General features: G+C 30.7%; 1 protein-coding gene across 5 annotated transcripts in view; it reads right to left on the bottom strand.

Moving 5' to 3' along the window:
- Positions 1–18,141, bottom strand: part of inaE (inactivation no afterpotential E) — a 48,316-nt gene that overhangs the window by 19,226 nt on the left and 10,949 nt on the right. For all 5 annotated transcript variants that reach the window (XM_087407930.1, XM_011068837.2, XM_087407929.1 and 2 more), the window contains one exon: positions 896–1,107. In XM_087407930.1, coding sequence (XP_087264056.1) covers positions 896–1,107 — 212 coding nt within the window. The remainder of the gene's footprint in view (positions 1–895; positions 1,108–18,141) is intronic.

Genomic DNA, 18,141 nt, shown 5'->3' with positions numbered 1-18,141 from the left:
ATTCGTCAAAAACATTGTCATTGAGAAATAATATGATATATTAGAATATTCCTTTCAATTAAAACAAAAACTGCTTTTTTTGTTAAAATTAACTCAAATAACTGCTATATATTGTGAAAGAATTATAAGTAAAAAGGGATGACTGAAAAATGAGGAAAAATAATCGACCGATTAATTTCGCTCTTTAGACAACTTAATATTCCGCGTCATTTATGTCAGCCGACATTAAATTATAATGAAATCGCAAATTTCATTTCGCGCGGGTTTTGTGCAATTTAACAATACAGTGATGAAAAATAAATCATACAGCGAGCGGAAAGGCGCTTAAATAAAAACGAGGACGCTGCATATTTTAACGTACATAAGTCAAAACAACTCTCATCTCGCAAACGTGGAAATTACAAAAAAAGCGAAAAATACTCTGATATAAAATAAGAATCAAAGTAAAAGTGCTAGTAACGAAAAATTGAAATGCGTTATATGTTTACACACGATACAAAGTACGATAGATGTTACACAACGTACAACAAATATTATGATATAAAACCATTTCATCAATATATTATATTTCATGTTGACAACCTCTCAATATTAGTCCATAAAAATTTAATAATATTGCCGACAACATCAGCATATTGAGAATACATACTAATCGCAATATATATTATTTATATCAGTGATAAATTCTTACTTATTTTACAAAAAATGAGAAAAATAACGTAAAAATTGAGATGAAGGATATGAAATAAAATTATAAAAAATTCTGTATTCCAGATTAAAATATATTATTCCCAAAATACGGCGCTATGAATTTGATTCCTTTCTATTCCACTTGGCACTTCGATTGAGATGCAGTAACATGAATTAACAATGAGTACAAGATAAAGATACTCACATAGTCGGAAGTAAAGGACGTACTGCATCGGGGCTCTCGCCGTTGTATCCAGGATGCTGCCTCTCGTTGCCAAGAAGCAGATGTAGAATTCTACCATCATGCAAACCACGAAAAGACCCTCATATCCGATCACGTACTGCCACAAAAGAAGAACGCAGGTATCGCTACGATCCCATTCGAGAATTCCCAGTAGAATACCTAGCACTGTCAACCTGCGTACACATAAAAAAGATCCTTTAAGGTAATGAAATTTACGAAATAAACACATTTAAACCTAGTTCTCGCGGTGATAAATAAAAGCGCAGTGAAAACGTCGTCCCTGCAGGAATTATGTTGACGGTTTAAACTGCAACTTTTAAATACACACGTATGCAAGCATGTATCTAGTTTATGTAATTCAAGATATTAATAATTTTATAAAAATACAATCTTATTGTTATACAAAGTTTGAAAATAAATTAAAAAATAAAATTATAATATAATAATTATCTAATAAAAATATCATTTTTCGATCTATAAAGAGATCGAATGTCTCTTTGTGTAAAGACTTCTAATCATTAGATAAAGCCTCCTATTATGTAATGTAATCTATTGTGTAACAAGTCAAGTTCATCGTTGATATTAATAATCAGAGTATGCTTTCAATTACATCATCGACGATCATAGTTAGATAATGGTTAGACAAAAATGGAACAATTTATTAGGTGTTGGAATTAATTCGTAGCGTTTTGCAAGAGATGGCACAAGCAGTACACTATTTCGTTGTTACCTATAGTTCTGTATACATTGTAAACATCTATCATAGGACGTCATTTGCCGTACATAACCTTTCTTGAAATCATAAATAACAATACTGTATAATTCATTGAATATGTCAAAATTTGTGCCAGATAAAGTGTTTTTGCGGGGAGTTTTGCTTCATTACTTTAATATGAACAAAAGTGCAGCTGAAGCTCATCGTATTTTAGTGGATGTGTATAGTGAACATGCTCTGGCTGAGCAAACGTGTAGGAAGTGGTTTGCACGTTTTAAAGCTGGTGATTTCGACTTGGATGACAAGGAGCGACCTGGTCAGCCGAAAAAATTTGAAGATAACGATTTGCAGGCACTGCTCAATGAAAACTCATGTCAAACACTTAAAGAATTATCTACGTCATTGGAAGTTGACTTCTCAACAATAGGAAAACGTCTTAAAAGTTTGGGCATGATCCAGAAGGAAGGACATTGGGTCCCATATGAATTGAAACCAAGGGATATTGAGAGACGTTTTCTCACGTGCGAACTGCTGCTTCAACGGCAGAAAAGAAAAGGTTTTTTGCATCGGATTGTTACCGGTGACGAAAAGTGGATCCATTATGACAATCCAAAGCGCAGAAAGTCATGGGTTAAGCCCGGCGAACCATCAACATCAGTGGCAAAGCCCAATATCCATGGCTCAAAGCTCCTGCTCTGTATTTGGTGGGATCAGAAGGGTGTCATATACTACGAACTGCTAAAACCGCATGAAACCGTTACTGGAGATCTCTACCGACGGCAACTGATGCGCTTGAGCCGTGCATTGAAGCAAAAACGGTCGGAATACTTCGAAAGACACGATAAAGTCATCTTGCTGCACGACAATGCTCGCCCACACGTTGCAAAACCGGTAAAAACATACCTGGAAACACTTAAATGGGAAGTGCTACCGCACCCGCCGTATTCTCCTGATATTGCACCTAGCGACTACCACTTGTTTCGATCATTAGCTCATAGCTTGTGCGAGCAGAAGTTCACATCTTACGAAGATTGTACAAAATGGTTCGATTCCTGGATTTCATCTAAAGATGAACAGTTCTTCCGACGCGGTATTCATTCACTGTCCGAAAGATAGTCAAAAGTAGTAGAAAGTGATGGGAAGTACTTTCATTAATGTATTTTTTAATGCTCATGTGAAATAAATAACATTCTTTCATTAAAAAAACGCTACGAATTAATTCCAACACCTAATATCACAAAAGTTATAACTTATCAACAAAAATTACGAAAGTTAGTATTGCACATTCGAACTTTGCAAACCGCGACTTTTTGTTATACATAGCGTATAAATCACCTTTACAGTACACGCTAGATAAAACTATTCGGGACTTTCGATGGACCGTGCAATGAATGCAACCGCATGGAACTGCATCGAGGAGCTTTCAAACGGTTTGATCAACTGGAAGCTTCATTTAACGAACACTGGACAAATGATCTTCGACACGATGTTTTTTGGTTGTCGGAAAGCCATCGGGAAAAAAATAAAGAAAATTAATTCCATGGAAATTATTTTTCTATTCTAGAAAAAGATATTGATCCGTATATTTCATGCAAATATTGATACAGTGAATTTTATTTTAATCCATTCATATCGAGAAGCATATACATTATTCACAACTGTACGTTAAATAAGTCTGTTTTAAATAATAATAAAACTATAAATAATGATAACCTTGTTATAAAACTTGTTTAATAACAGTTAATGTCTCTGAATTAATAATAATAATTTAGAATCAAATTTCGAAAAATCTAAATAATTAAGTTACGTACAACGAAAATTACAAGTTAGAATTCAAATTTATGATACTACAATGAAATAATTACCAAGATTATAACATCGACTTCGAAACTCTGTAACAGATACGATTCTGTTTAGATCCTGTGTAATGTTTTTTCCTCGAAATATCAAGAATATGTTTGCCAAGATAGTGACTTTCAATTTAAACGACACCGTAATATATATATATATATATATATATATATATACAGGGTGTTTCAGACCTAACGCACCACCTGCTAATGGCAAATTCCAGAAATTATTTTGAGACTAAAATTCTAATACCAAGATATCGAGTATAATAGTTTTTAAATTATAATCATTTAAAACTAACAGATTATATAAAAAAATATTTTGGACTGAACATTATGATATTAAATTTTCGTTTTAAAATGACTTCAGGAACCTGCCATCAGTAGGTGTTGTGATAGGTCTGAAACACTCCCTGCATACACACACACACACACACACACACACACACACACACACACACGCGCGCGCGCGCGCGCGCGCACACACATTATATATATATATATATATATATATATATATATATGAGATATGCCATCATATTTCGTGTCATTTTGCAGTATGCGGCACTATGCGGTATAACGCTCGGTCAGCGAACGAGTCCCGAATACGTCCCGGATAGAATATCTCATCGGTCGTATCCCGTTGACACGTGCAGGACACGTATCAGATGAAAGACGTGTTCTTCGCAACACGTAAAATATTTCTTCCCGAGGTCGCAAAGAGACATGAAGGGAAAGCCAACCGTACTTCGCATGTAAAGCTTATTTTAAACGACCTATACTTTACATATACAAAGAATATAGTCAATCTGATAGGTGTCTCTTATTAGGAACATATCTTAAATATTAGAATATTGTAAATTTGGTATCTTTAATTACAAATATGTATACTGTATTAGACGTTATACATACATACGTTAAAATATTCGAATGATTGTAACAATTTTTTAATAAAATGAAATAGTTACAGTTCCCTTTGTTACAATAATATTTCCTCCATGTGAGAGACATTTTATATATTTATTTCGAAATTTAATATATACCTGAATAGTTGAACACAACGGGACATCTCTTTATGCAATATCGAAACATACGTGGCACGTGCCGCATAAAGTGATGGATCGACTGTAATGTGACTGAAGGAAATCTAAGTCGCAATGAAATACAGAGAGTGCAAGAGAGATTGAAAAATCGAATAAGATATAGGAATTAAAGAAGAAAATGTTGCGAGAGAACGAGAGATAGAAGACACGAAGCAGGGTCGTCAGAACGTTGGACGTTGCTGCGTGGTGGTTTCGTATCGATTTACCTTGTAGCCGGCTTTTCTGCCGTTTCCATCACGGGCCGTGTAGTTTCTCGCCCTTCTAGGCTCAAGACAAGATAACCGGAGGAAAATCCAAAGGCGATTTCTAGCCTTTGCCTTGTATCGAGACGAATTAAAGATGTCACAGCTGTCACAAACATTTCTCTCGAGCGGAGATTTTATTTAATTTTTTTTTTCTGTAAAAATCTGATTCAATTCTTAACCGTAGAGTAATAAAGGTACATCACATAACTGGAGCAGCCTACTCCCCTTTTCGTACTAAAAATAGCTAATCTGTTAAAAGCAAGTTTACAACAGAATGAACGTCGCGAGCGAATACCAAGAAAACAAATAGAAATACATTTAAAAAAGAAAATAAAAAATAAGTTTATCGAATACCAAAAAAAAAAAACCAAAAAAGTGAAATACATCGAGCTTTTTCTTAAGCTACAGCTAAGAGAATCGTCAAACATAAAATACTTTTCTAATACAGGCAAGAATAAAATCTACAAGAAATTCATATATTTCACAGGGCATCTCTGAAATTAAACGGAAAAGTCTTTTATAAGATGTAAACTGCGTTCTGTCCGCAAACGACGTAAATAAAATTGCGGCAATCAGAAACTTTGCATTTTGTCGGCTATTTGTATTCCGGTAACTTTCCTGATATTTGCATCGTGGCCTTCGTTTCTATGGACTCACTTTGCTTCGCACCCTTCGAACTTCGAGGGACGTCAATTTACGCAATTACTGGTTTTATTACCTCAAGTACGCGACTTACTCAAGTATGGAATTTATAAAAGCATTTGCATCAATCCTTTTAAAAGGTATTTCTTTTTTAAATGTGAAATCATTTCAATAACACATTTTTCTTCAATACTTATACTGAATACATGTCAAAACTTTAGAAAATTATCTTTAAAAAAGAGATAGAAAATATAAAGTTAATTTAATTCTTTAATATTATATCATGTTCAATAAAAATAGATATATCTTATATTTTACAGTTAAGCGTGTATTTTAATATCACTATACCAATTTACATTTCTTTCACATTTCAGCATATTTTTGGACAGAGTTTTCAATAATATAAAATATTTAAGTAATAATAGAATTAATTGCAAGTAAAAAAATTTAATACAGAAAATTTGCACTACTATGCAATATTTTTTATTTTATGATTAATATTATTATCATATCTTTCACATTTCAGCATATTTTTAGACAGAGTTTTCAATAATATAAAATATGTATTTAAGTAATAATAGAATTAATTGCAAGTAAAAAAATTTAATACAGAAAATTTGCACTACTATGCAATATTTTTTATTTTATGATTAATATTATTATCATATTATATTATTACGTAATTTTTTCATCTACGATTATAATATAAGTTAGTCGCTTAATAAACTTGTTTGAGGTATCAGTGCAGAATAATAGTGACAATGTTGTAGCATTTCTCCATTCAACGTTGACTTTATGTATGCTACGTCTAACATCTATTGTATATTATGACTCCCAAAGTGCCGTTGTGAAAAGCACTAGAATACATATGATACCTATATATTACATGTTATATTTGAGTCATGTTACAAATACCTAACACATTTAGATACATATAAACTCTTGGACCAATTTCGAACAAGCAAACGCTGTAAACATATTAATAACAGATATTAATTATATCATTATACTTCAAATTAATATCGCATTCGAAATAATTGAAAGAATTAAATTTAAGAAGTAAATTATATTTTTACTGTAATAAAAAAATTCCAAATGAATGCAAAAGTATACAATTTTTTGAAAATTTAAATAAAGAAATCAAAATGATTTAATTTAAATTGTTACTACAGGATATAAAAATATCGAAAAAGTCTTTTACGTGTAAATATTATTTTAACTGACGATACACATAAAGAATTTCAAGAGAGCTGCTGAATAGCAGCAGTGAAAAGAGTCAGCGTTTGGACGATCGACCAGTCTGCAAAAAAACGCGGTTCAAGTTAACGTCCAGTTTAAAGTAGCTGCTTTCAACGAGACGTCTCATTACCGTATCTCGCAAAAACACGAACAAAAAACTGTTGTTTCCGCTTTTTCTCGAAGCTCACTATTCGTTGTTAACTCTTACCAAATTTAGTTGAAAATTTATAATTACTAGTACTTCATATAGAAAGAGATATCTCTCTTTTAAATCTGTATTACGTTTGTATAGGATAAAGAATCACAATTTCTCTGATATTATATTTTTCTACTCTTTTAATTTTTTCACTTTAAAATTATTTCTTAAATTATTAACAATAAGATCTATTTATTTAAAAAAATTTATTTATAATGCATCGACTTAGATTATTAACGATATACAGTTCTGAACTAGATTACAGATTTATTGTATCAGCAGTTATATAATCAACTGTATCAGTAGTTATATAAGTTCTCGTAATCTTCTCACAATTTTTTCAAGAAAAGCCTAACATGTTCGATAATGTGTGCATTGATCACATAAAAAGACGCCGTAATGTCTCTCTTCAATCTCGAAAGACGTTCGAACCGATAATTTTGTGAAATCAGGTCAATCTATGAGCAGAAAAATTCAACGCTAATATAATCTTTGATCCATTATCGAATATCTCTTAAATATTCATTCATATTTAATGCAATTTTACGCCATTTCTTTTGTGTATACCTTCATAATAAATCTGAAGATCATTAAAGTTGGAGAGAAATAATTGCGAATGTTTTTTCAGACAAACTGAGAGAGCAATATTGAGCGAAAGAGACGCAACCACACTCGTAATTACCCGAGCAAGTTTCGAGACAGCTGTATCGTTGAATTTCATGGATGAGGAGTTTAAGATGCTCTTAATACTTGGAACACACAAGTAAGTGCTAGAGAGATATAGAGAGTACCAATAACGCGGTGAATTTCAACTCTCACATCTATATCTCGAAACTGAAACACTCAATATTGTTGTATGATAAAGAAGACGCGAACGAGATGAAAAGATAAATGGAAGTCCTCGGCAACACATATTTCTATTTCTGAGCTGTGGAATAATATTGGACATTCCAATTCCGACGATGTTTCTATATTTGAGTTGCAATATAACTTGTAATCCATTAACTTGAAACCGTTGTCAAACTTTTGCTTCGGAATATAAATCACACCAAGATACATATCGATGGCATAAGCAAACAGTTATCTAATCTTTTATTTTCAAAATTATTTTGACAAGATATATATATTTATTTACATATGAGATGAGTCGTTTCAAGCGATGTCGAATTTTTGATGTATTATCAATTGTCGAATTTTCGTTGAAAACATTTTTTCAGAAAACACAACACGAAAATAAGATTAATGTATTATTTAAAACAAATCACTTTCTTCTATAAGATAAAATTAATGAAAAATCTCAAATTTTTACTATATAATATTTCATTAAATTAATTTTATTATTAAAAGTAATAAAAAAGGCTCTGTACTAATAAGCAAAAGGTAATATAAAAGAAGGGCAAAGAGCCAATAAATTTAATTTAAAAAAAAAAATTAAATGAAATTAATTTTATTATATTAACATTATATTATATAACATCGATGTCTTTCTTTATATTTTTGCGCGGTTTAGCAAATTTTTCTTTATATATTCGCGAAAATAAGGATAATTCTGTAACGCAAAATTAATTGTAATAAACGACGGTTAATTGCTGAGGTGTTTTGGAAATTTCTGCGATACAGTGCGGTGCGCAATGCTGCAGTACTCGGTAACCTTTGACATTTGGACGCGGAAACGTTTCTCATATCCGCTCGAGTAAAGCTCAATACTCGAGTAAAGCTCATACTCTGCCCTCGGAATTAATAGTGGAGAATCAGCCGAATTAAACATTGCATGCTCAAGTGTTTTCGTAACTTCGCACACGATAAAAAGGATCGTTCTTTGATCTTTGATTTGAGACTTTTTAAAAACTTTACGACAATCTTCACGCGACAAAGTTCACGTTTTAAATTGGGAGTCGTTTCTGTATTTCTGGATAAATTTAAGTAATACACTGTCAAGTTATAATATAAAACATCAAATCTAGGAATTATGAAGTAATAAGCAATTATAAATCACGGTGATAAGAAAAATAAGACATATCTTTTTCCTAGAAATGTTAAAATGTTGATGAAAAGAAATTGTCTCAAAAATCTGTTAATGCAGGGTTAATGCGAGTAATACTTCAAATTCATAATCATGATAATTAGTCGTTGCAAATAAACAATGTAGATTTAGCATGGAGTGCAAATATTGTGCAATGATGTGTAAATTTTTATTATTATTTAATAAATATCTTGATCTATAATAGAGATAAGATGATAAAGTTCGAAACGAGTGCAATAGTTTAATCGTATTCGATCGTAGTAACAATCAACGATAATCCGCACGATATCGAGAAATGGAATAGTGTAATGGAAGTTCACTACTGTAACTATAACCGTGCGCAATTTCACACGCGATGACTACAATCTCGGAAAAAGCAATCTTGGCGCACAAATTCGTCTATTGACTGATGGTTGCGACAAAGGAAATAAAGGTCGGATAAGTGAAAACACAATTTTGCGAGATGATGTGATAAAAATCTATGCGCGTTTTCTTCTTTATGTCGACATTTGTCAAAATATGTTGGAGTGCCAAGAAAAGTTTTAGTGACAAGAAGTTTATTTTGCTAGTGTAGAATTTTATTTGTCAACGATTTATCTCTCGGTAAAATATTTCGGAAAATGTCAACTGGTTTAAAAGTGAAATTTAATCTCAATGAAATATAATAGAACTGAGGAGTTTTCAGTGATGAGAATTACTTTTAAAAATAAAAAGCTCGAGGCTTAAGAGGCCAAATATTCCGAAAATTCCATCTGAGCGATCATTTATATTCCAACATGACCAAAACTGCCAGCTCTTACATTACGAGCTAAACAGACAAAGGACTATTTATCGCCATGAAACACCGAAGTAATATACCGAGTGTCTTAATAGGTCATCTTTTTTCTAAATTATATTATAAGAAAATGAGTAATGGTTGTTTTAATATTAAAAAGATAATTTTCTAATGATAAATAGTCAAAAATATTTTAAGTTTAAAAACAAGAAAGCATATCGCAGAACCTCGGTCTTTTCGCTTAATTTTACATGAATATGTAATTTTAAATCTATCTTAGGAAAATCTTTAATATGTTTAATTATTAATGTATTTAATGTTGAAAATATTAAAAAATTTGTGCTAAAGAAAATCTGGATTTTCGGTTACAATACGATTTCTGATACACCTTGTATACTGATTTCATGATTCGAAGGGGATAACCGTATGGCGAATTTCATGAAGGGGACGTAGACGGATTTGCATCGCTATGGTAAAAGGATCCTGCACCCTCGCATTCATGCTCGGGGATGCTGAATCGTTTGATGGTGGTGCACAGCCCGTATTTTAGACTGCCCCTGTTAAGGCGAACATTGAACCGTTTGTCCGGAAAAAAATCGAAAGTCGCAAACTCTGAATATTGACGTATAATCGGAATGTACAATATAGTTCTGTATAATCGCGTTCTTATCACGCTTATCAGGATTGTTACAGAAAATAAATTTTAAAATTTCCTGATTTTTCCAGGTTTTCCAGAAAATGGAAAACTTTTCAATATAAAATATGTAAATTTTAATACATTTAAAATCACAAGTTGTAGGAAAGCTAGCCTATATTATTAAAAACAACGCAAAAAAGGCTTAGGATATTAAAATTTTGGGTGCAAATTCAAGTAAAAAAAAATAAATTAGTATTGGAAAAAAGAATGCAGTTACGAAAAAGAGCGATCAAATAAAAATACTGAATAAAATATAAATTTTAATTATTTTATTAAAATCGTTTAAAGTGTAAGTTTTAAACGTATTTCATTATAAAGTCAGATATAATATTAAAAAATTATAACAATTATCTGGAATAGGAAATTGTGTTTAAGGAAATTGTGAGCAAATTTCAAAATTCCAGACTTTTTTACATTTTCCTATGACTTTTTCCGGTTTTCCAGGTCTGTAGCAACCTTGCTTATTGTATTTATTATAATTTCATTTTAAAAATCTATTCTAATACGAAAAAAGTTCTTTGCAATTTTATTTCATACAAAATATTACATGAGAAAAAATATTGAATGACATATAATAAAAATCGTTCAAAAAGAGAATTATAAAATAAAAACAGAAAATAAATGTATTAAAACAATTTAGAAACTAACTTTTTCTATTGTAAACAGATAATCAGTAAAACTAATTACTAATTAAACATGCAAGAGATTAGGAACGGAATATTTAAAAATATTTGCCTTCAGTTATTTTTAAAATATTCTATATTGTCTACTTTTTATAAATATTTGTCTTTCGAGTGCTCGGAAGTCGCAAATAAAGGAAGTAGGTAAGCATAGACTTATTTTAACAATATTGATTCATTCTAACAGAGTGTCATTCATCGTCTGGTCGTTTTATAGCACGAGAATCACGAGAGAAGTGTGTGTGTGTGTAGCGATCGTCGACAATTAATCGACTTCGCGCACAGGCAGCTTGATTTACAGCGACACGATGGCCACGTTCATAAAACCTCGACAAGTTTATTAAGCTGAGCATCCAATGTAAATGAGAGATCTGGCGAGAATCCATGTGCTCATCTTGTCGCTGCACGAACTTGTGAACTTTGTCTTTATAGAAGTACTCGTCTCTTATATCGTGAATCAAATATCACAGAATTATTTTGTATAAAATGAGCTGCTTTCTCATATCAGAGTTTTTTTATTAATTTCAATTGAGTTTTTCTTTAACAAAGATTATAATTCAATCGTAGTTTTTAATTCACAATTTTTAACTTGTACAATATACATCTTTATGTATTTGTCTCTTAAATGAGAAGTTATTAAAATATCAATTAAACAAAAAATAAAATATGGATATTGTATAATGATACAGTTTATCTTTTATGATGTCACTTGATAATCATGTAAATTAAATTTAAGAGTTTAGTGCAATAATTTTTTCTAATTTTGTTTAAACACTTAAGAAAATTAATCATAAAAAATAAAAAATTAAATATAAAATAATTTCCTAAAAAATATATACGTGTTGTTTAAGAAGTGAATTAAACCTTTTCGTTACACATGTTACATCCATTAAAAATAAAACCCTATACTAAATGCATCAACAGCGAGAAATATGCATACACTGTGACACGGTAATTTTCTTATCGTCAGAAAAACGGAATGTTTGAAGATATTTATACACATATGGGTTTTCCCTCTTTCCAGAATTCGTTCATCTGGATGTAATCCTGGACAGAAAAGTTTCATTTATTGAATTATTCTTACCGAATCATCATCCTGACGGATCTCGCCCGCGTCAAATACAAACGAATCGTAGCAACCCAGTTGCGTGATAAGATGGTATTAGGTTCATGAATAAGACATGTTACTTGTTCGCGCAAATGTTTTCCTTCCTTGAGAAAATCTCAAAAGTTTTCTTATGTACAAGAGGAAAAATTCATGATGCAATTACAATCGCAAATCATTGTATCTTATTTCTTTGTGTGCACTTTGATAAATATACAAAAATATCTTTAAATTTTTTTAAATAAATTTTTTATTAAATTATTATTAATTTTCTAAATTTGTTAAAATATTTAATTCAATTAATTGTTATCACACTTTATTACTTTATGCTCTTTATAATTTCAATATGCAATTCACAATGTTATTTCAATACGTATTTTTTACTTAAACTGACGCAAATATTTATGCAATATCTTAAAATACATTATCATTATTATTTCTTATTTTGAGAAAAGATCGTCTTTTTGTCATATCTGTAAATTATAGATTTTTTTACATTTCACTATAATGACATTTGTAAGTTTCATTCATTTCTGTTATTTTCATTTCAATGTTAATTGTGTCAAACAAGAAATTCTCATTATTCATATACTTGATATTGCAATGAATAGAAGAACATGGAAGAGAAACAGACAACGCGTGACAAATTCTCTTAATGTATTCCGAGAAGGTGGCATCAAGGAAAACCTTTCCATGACTTTTAGAGAATCAAAAGAGGAACGTGAAAGAACATTTATCCGCGAAAGAGGATAGAATCGTGAATCATGATGCTTCTATTTCGGAACTTATTTCGTTATGTAACGTGCGGCTGTCATTCATCGAACAAAACTTTCGAAAGCTTGTCACTTTTGTAATCGTTAAATGGGCCACGATCGAGAACTCGAGGAAAAGAAGATGTACAAAAAGAAATGAAACATTATTGATTAATGTTCTTGGTTATGAAAATAATGATGCGAGTTTCGCGGCTGTTTGAAATAACATACACACGAAAATCTAAGGCAAACTTACTTCGCGTTTAATATTCTACATGCACTAATCATTGTCAAATTTGTTGTTTATTACAATAAATTTGTATTTATTACAATAAAATAATAGGATAAATGATTAAACTAAAATCATATATAAATCAAAAAATAAAATAAATAAAATGAAAAAATAAATTCAAAAACTCCTGACAAAAAACACCAGATATATAGCAATAAATACCAGAATTTTGATGTAAACCAAAAGCTTCGGAAAAACATCGTGTAGAAATAATTTTTATTGATTGGTCATCGTTGAAGCGACGACACTTTAAATCCGATAATGGATCTACCATTCCGAGTAGGACATGGAATTGAGATTACATTGATTACACACATACCCAAAATTTCATATGACACTAGTGATGTTTTGTTATCGATAATTATTATTGGTGCCACGTATCAATATCGAAAAAGACTAAATTTGATTGAACGGCATAAATATACAAACAAAGATAAATAAAGGTGGCATAGCAAAATAATAAAAAATCATATATACATATATACATATAAAAGCGATTGCAGCAGTAATTATTATACATTTTTGAATTACATTTACTTTTTTATATTATTATTAATATATTAACGCGATATTAATGCGATGCATAAATTATTTTCCAAGACATAAATAAAAATAAAAATAAATTCTAGTATCCTGATTTTAGTTTCGTGTATAATCAACTATCATTTGTTTCTTCTATATAAGCGAAAAAGTAATATAAAGTAAATGAAATCTACGTTAAAAATGTGCGTGTTTATAAAAAACGTAATTGCACATTGTCGTGCGTACTTACATATTTTAAATCCCAACGAGTTGTAGGATCTATACTTATTGTTAGTTGTCCGCATGACGAGGAAAAAATAGTATTTGGTACACGTGCAGGTAATGTTATAAAGATTTTTTAATGACTCGTATAAAAGAAGAGAGCGACTGGCGAAAAACCTACATGATTTTTTATATGCAATATAGAAATAAGATATTAAAATGCAAATTGGAATCACACAAATGGAAAAACACAAATGTTTCGATCATAGGTTTTGGTCTTCTTTAACAAATAAAAACTTCATGAAAAATGTAAATTAATTCAATAAAGTAAGACATTCTCTCGATAGACACAAATTATGTTAAGCCAAAGAATAGTGAGATTATCACCCAGAAGTGTCTAATGTAAGTCTAGATAAAATGACATTAGACACCGATAAGAGAAACTATTGTAAATAGTCAGTAAGTAATACATGATAAAGAATAAGGAAATAGAGCAAGGAAAAGATAGACTGCAGTAGCGGTGAAAGATAACAGAGAGACTTAAATTACTTCTCACTGTTATAATCATATCTTATTCTTTTATCGGTGTTTTCTGGACTTACATTGGACAGTAGCGTTCTAGGTGATAATTTCACTATTCTTTGACTTAATGTAATTCATGCATATCGAATATCTTACTTCAGCAATAGAATTAATTTATGTCTTTCCACGAATGTTTTATTATGACATCACAGTTTGCAACTATCATTTTTCTCAATCAAAATCTTTATTTGCATTTTTATTTCCATTAAAAGAAACCAAAACTTATAGTCAAAGCGTCTGCATTTAACATAATACTTTAATAATACATACATTAATAATACATAATAATTTAACGTAATACCTTATTAATAAATATATATCGTGCAGCAACAACCATATGCGCTCTTATTGACTATTTATGTTTTTCATTACTGATTAATTACGTAAAAATTATTGCAGAGCTATAACTCATTATTGTATGTACTATTCTATTTCATATTATAGGAGCTTTCTACAATAAGTCATTATCTAAACTTTAAGTCTTAAACTATAAGAAATTAACCAATCATAATCGATTATTCTTCTCGCATTCGACTGTAATTGTTTAATTTCTTATAACTTAAAACTTAAGTTGTAGCTTATTGTAAAAAGCCCACTGCACATATTCCGTAACGATTGTATTTTATCATCTTGGATTGCGTTATCCATTGATAAATGCATATTATATAAGTTTAGATATTATTATTATATAAGTTTTTAGAACACTTCGTACAAACAAGGATCGAGAATCAACGTGGCATCGAGCATGAACGCATGACAATATGCACGTGCGACCCCTGTCGATTGTGTGGAGTCACCCTTAAATGATTCATAGCACACGCATAGACAGAGAGGGCTATTCGGAGACAAAAGCTCTAGTCTCGTTCGCACGCGTAACGTATCGATCGGTCGCGACTTTTTGCAACTATGACGGAAGCAAAGAAACTCGTTAAAAACGCGGAATGAAAGTTGCGGCTACAGCGAAAGCGCGAAAATAAAAAAGTTTGTTTTACGTTACGAGTCGCCTTATATGCGTCGCCTCGAAGACAATACTTTACTTAAAGATTCAGAAAACGTAATTAATAGAAGAACGAACGCAGTGGGCGTGAAAGCAAACAATCACCCTTGTAAAACTGTAAGAAACTGACGGAACTTTAATAACAGATTTTTTTTTAATGAAAATCATTGAATATTATACGTGTATCCCGAATTTACTGTGACAACCGTTAATGACAGATTCCTGGATTATTTCGATACGAAGATCTTATATAATATCAAAATGTCGAGGCTGCAATAGTTTTTAAATACAAGAAGGAGGTTTAAAATTAATAAAGCGCGTAAATTTCGAACAGTTTAATTGGTTTCGTTGTCATTTAAAAATTGTCCTCGAAATTTTGTCCTATTATGATCTTCGTCTTGAAATGATCTCAGAAATCTGTCATTGATGGGAGAGGGGATTATTACAATAAGTATAAATTATTTTGTGTATATATGTATATATAAAGTTGTAAAATAAAGACGCATGCAAATATATGTGTATGATAATTGAAATCATTTCTTTGGACGATTCACCGATTAGCTTGTTTGACTGTCGGCTTCCCTGACGACGAAAAGATTATAGACTATTTCCTATTTTCGTACACATATCAGATTTCGCGTAACATTGATGTTTTGTGGATCAATAATTCTCTCTCTTTCTCTTGCGCAATGGGCTTCCAATGATTAGTTTATAATCGGAATAAGTTATATATATCGTGTAAATGCATACAGCCGAAAACGTTCTAAGTAACTAAATAATTTAGCAAACAGATTTGATAAGAAGGAAATCTATAAATAAAAATTTTTGAATATCTATAAAAATTTCTTATGACAGTAATAAATTAAGCGACAACAACCTTTTCTATTTAGTAGCGAAAAATCAAATTAAAGTGCCACAAACGAAACGCATGTTTATTCAAGTCATATCGATTTTGTTACGTCACACCATCTAAAGCAAGGAAATCAGGGTTAATATATATTTTGAAAATACGAAATGTCACGTGATGCCATTTGATTTACTCGTAAGTCGAATACAAATACATGCCGATGAGGCATTTTTTTCGTCTGTCTCTAAAAATCTGTTCAAATTTCAAATTGAATGAAAGATTTAAAGGAAATTTTTAACTGTATGTGTGTATGCAGATTAATTGATATTACGATCTATAAAATCGATTTGCCGCCATTAATAATTCGCGATACAAATAATTACCGCTCGAAAAACTCTCGGCCTAGAAAAATATGACATTACCCGCATTCGCTGCTTCCATTTATCAAGATGTTGAATGCCTATCAAAGTATACACGAAGAATAAAATCATTTTGCGACCGCCTTCGCATTTCAGTACTGCACAGTGATTTTTCCGTCCGAAAAATTGAAACTTCAAAACAACCATTTGAGAATGAAAGTTGATAGACAAGATAAATAGACACAAAAGCTATTTCGCTAAATTCGCGAAAATAAAGGTATTTAGAAAAACATACGCTATGCTTGATATGTAATGCCTATTATTTTGAACATGCAAAGTCTATTTGTTGAATAAAAAAATTGCGATTAAAACAGGAAAATATGTCACATTTACAATTCGTATAAATTGTAAATAGCTATATTTGACATATAAATTGTATTGCTAAGCGCTCGCAAATTTATCGATTAATTAGAAGTTCTTATATTCATATTAAAATCTTTTTAATAGATATCTATTGATCAAAAATTAATTGTAATATTATTTCAGTAGTTTAGCTGCATTTTCAAGTCCAATAATTTAAGTTCGATATTTAAACATTAAAGATCCAGCTTCGATTATTATGGACCTTCATTTCCTATCTTCTATTATTGTGTTCTTACGCGTAGTCTAATAAGAATCTAATTGTTGTTATTGTTTAGAAGTTCTTATAATTTTTTATAATTTACTAAAATTTTTCCTATTATTATTTCTGTAATTCGTAACGATATTGAATAAATCACATTTCTCATGTAAATTTACATGAAATGGGGAAAAATGAGCCGTATATTCATACATGGGACTTTCATTTCTTATGTATCTTGAAATTTTAATTAACCCTGTTATTCTTGTCGATATTACATCGTCATGGCGTACAATATTACATATACGGATTATACTTTCCATGAATACAGTCCACTGTGTTCGTCTAATAATTAATATGTAAAATTATAGTAGAACGTCACATTTAACTGGTTATGAAATAGACAAAATTTCTAAGAGAAAAAGATCTATGATATTTCAAGCATACATTTTCGTTCGCTCACTTTCGCTCTCATTTCATTGCTATTTGTGTAAATTTATGAGCCCAACGGGATTCACCTTTGGGAGATAATGAATGACGCGAATTTTGCAAAATATCCCGAGAGAAAATGCGAATTTTAATGAAAAGTGATGAAATTTACAATTATAAAGTTTCCATAACGTGTATAATATCATCGGGTATCTAAATTAAATAGAAACTGGAATTTGAACTTAGCTCTCTTCTCATTTTGTATTCCCACGCTTTCGCTTTCTTAGAAACGAGCCTGTTTCTAAGCCTGTTTCAT

Source organism: Acromyrmex echinatior, chromosome 7 (genome assembly GCF_024713525.1).
Source record: "Acromyrmex echinatior isolate Ae372 chromosome 7, ASM2471352v2, whole genome shotgun sequence".
NCBI lineage: Eukaryota > Metazoa > Arthropoda > Insecta > Hymenoptera > Formicidae > Acromyrmex > Acromyrmex echinatior.
This window is presented reverse-complemented; position numbering and strand designations above follow the sequence as displayed.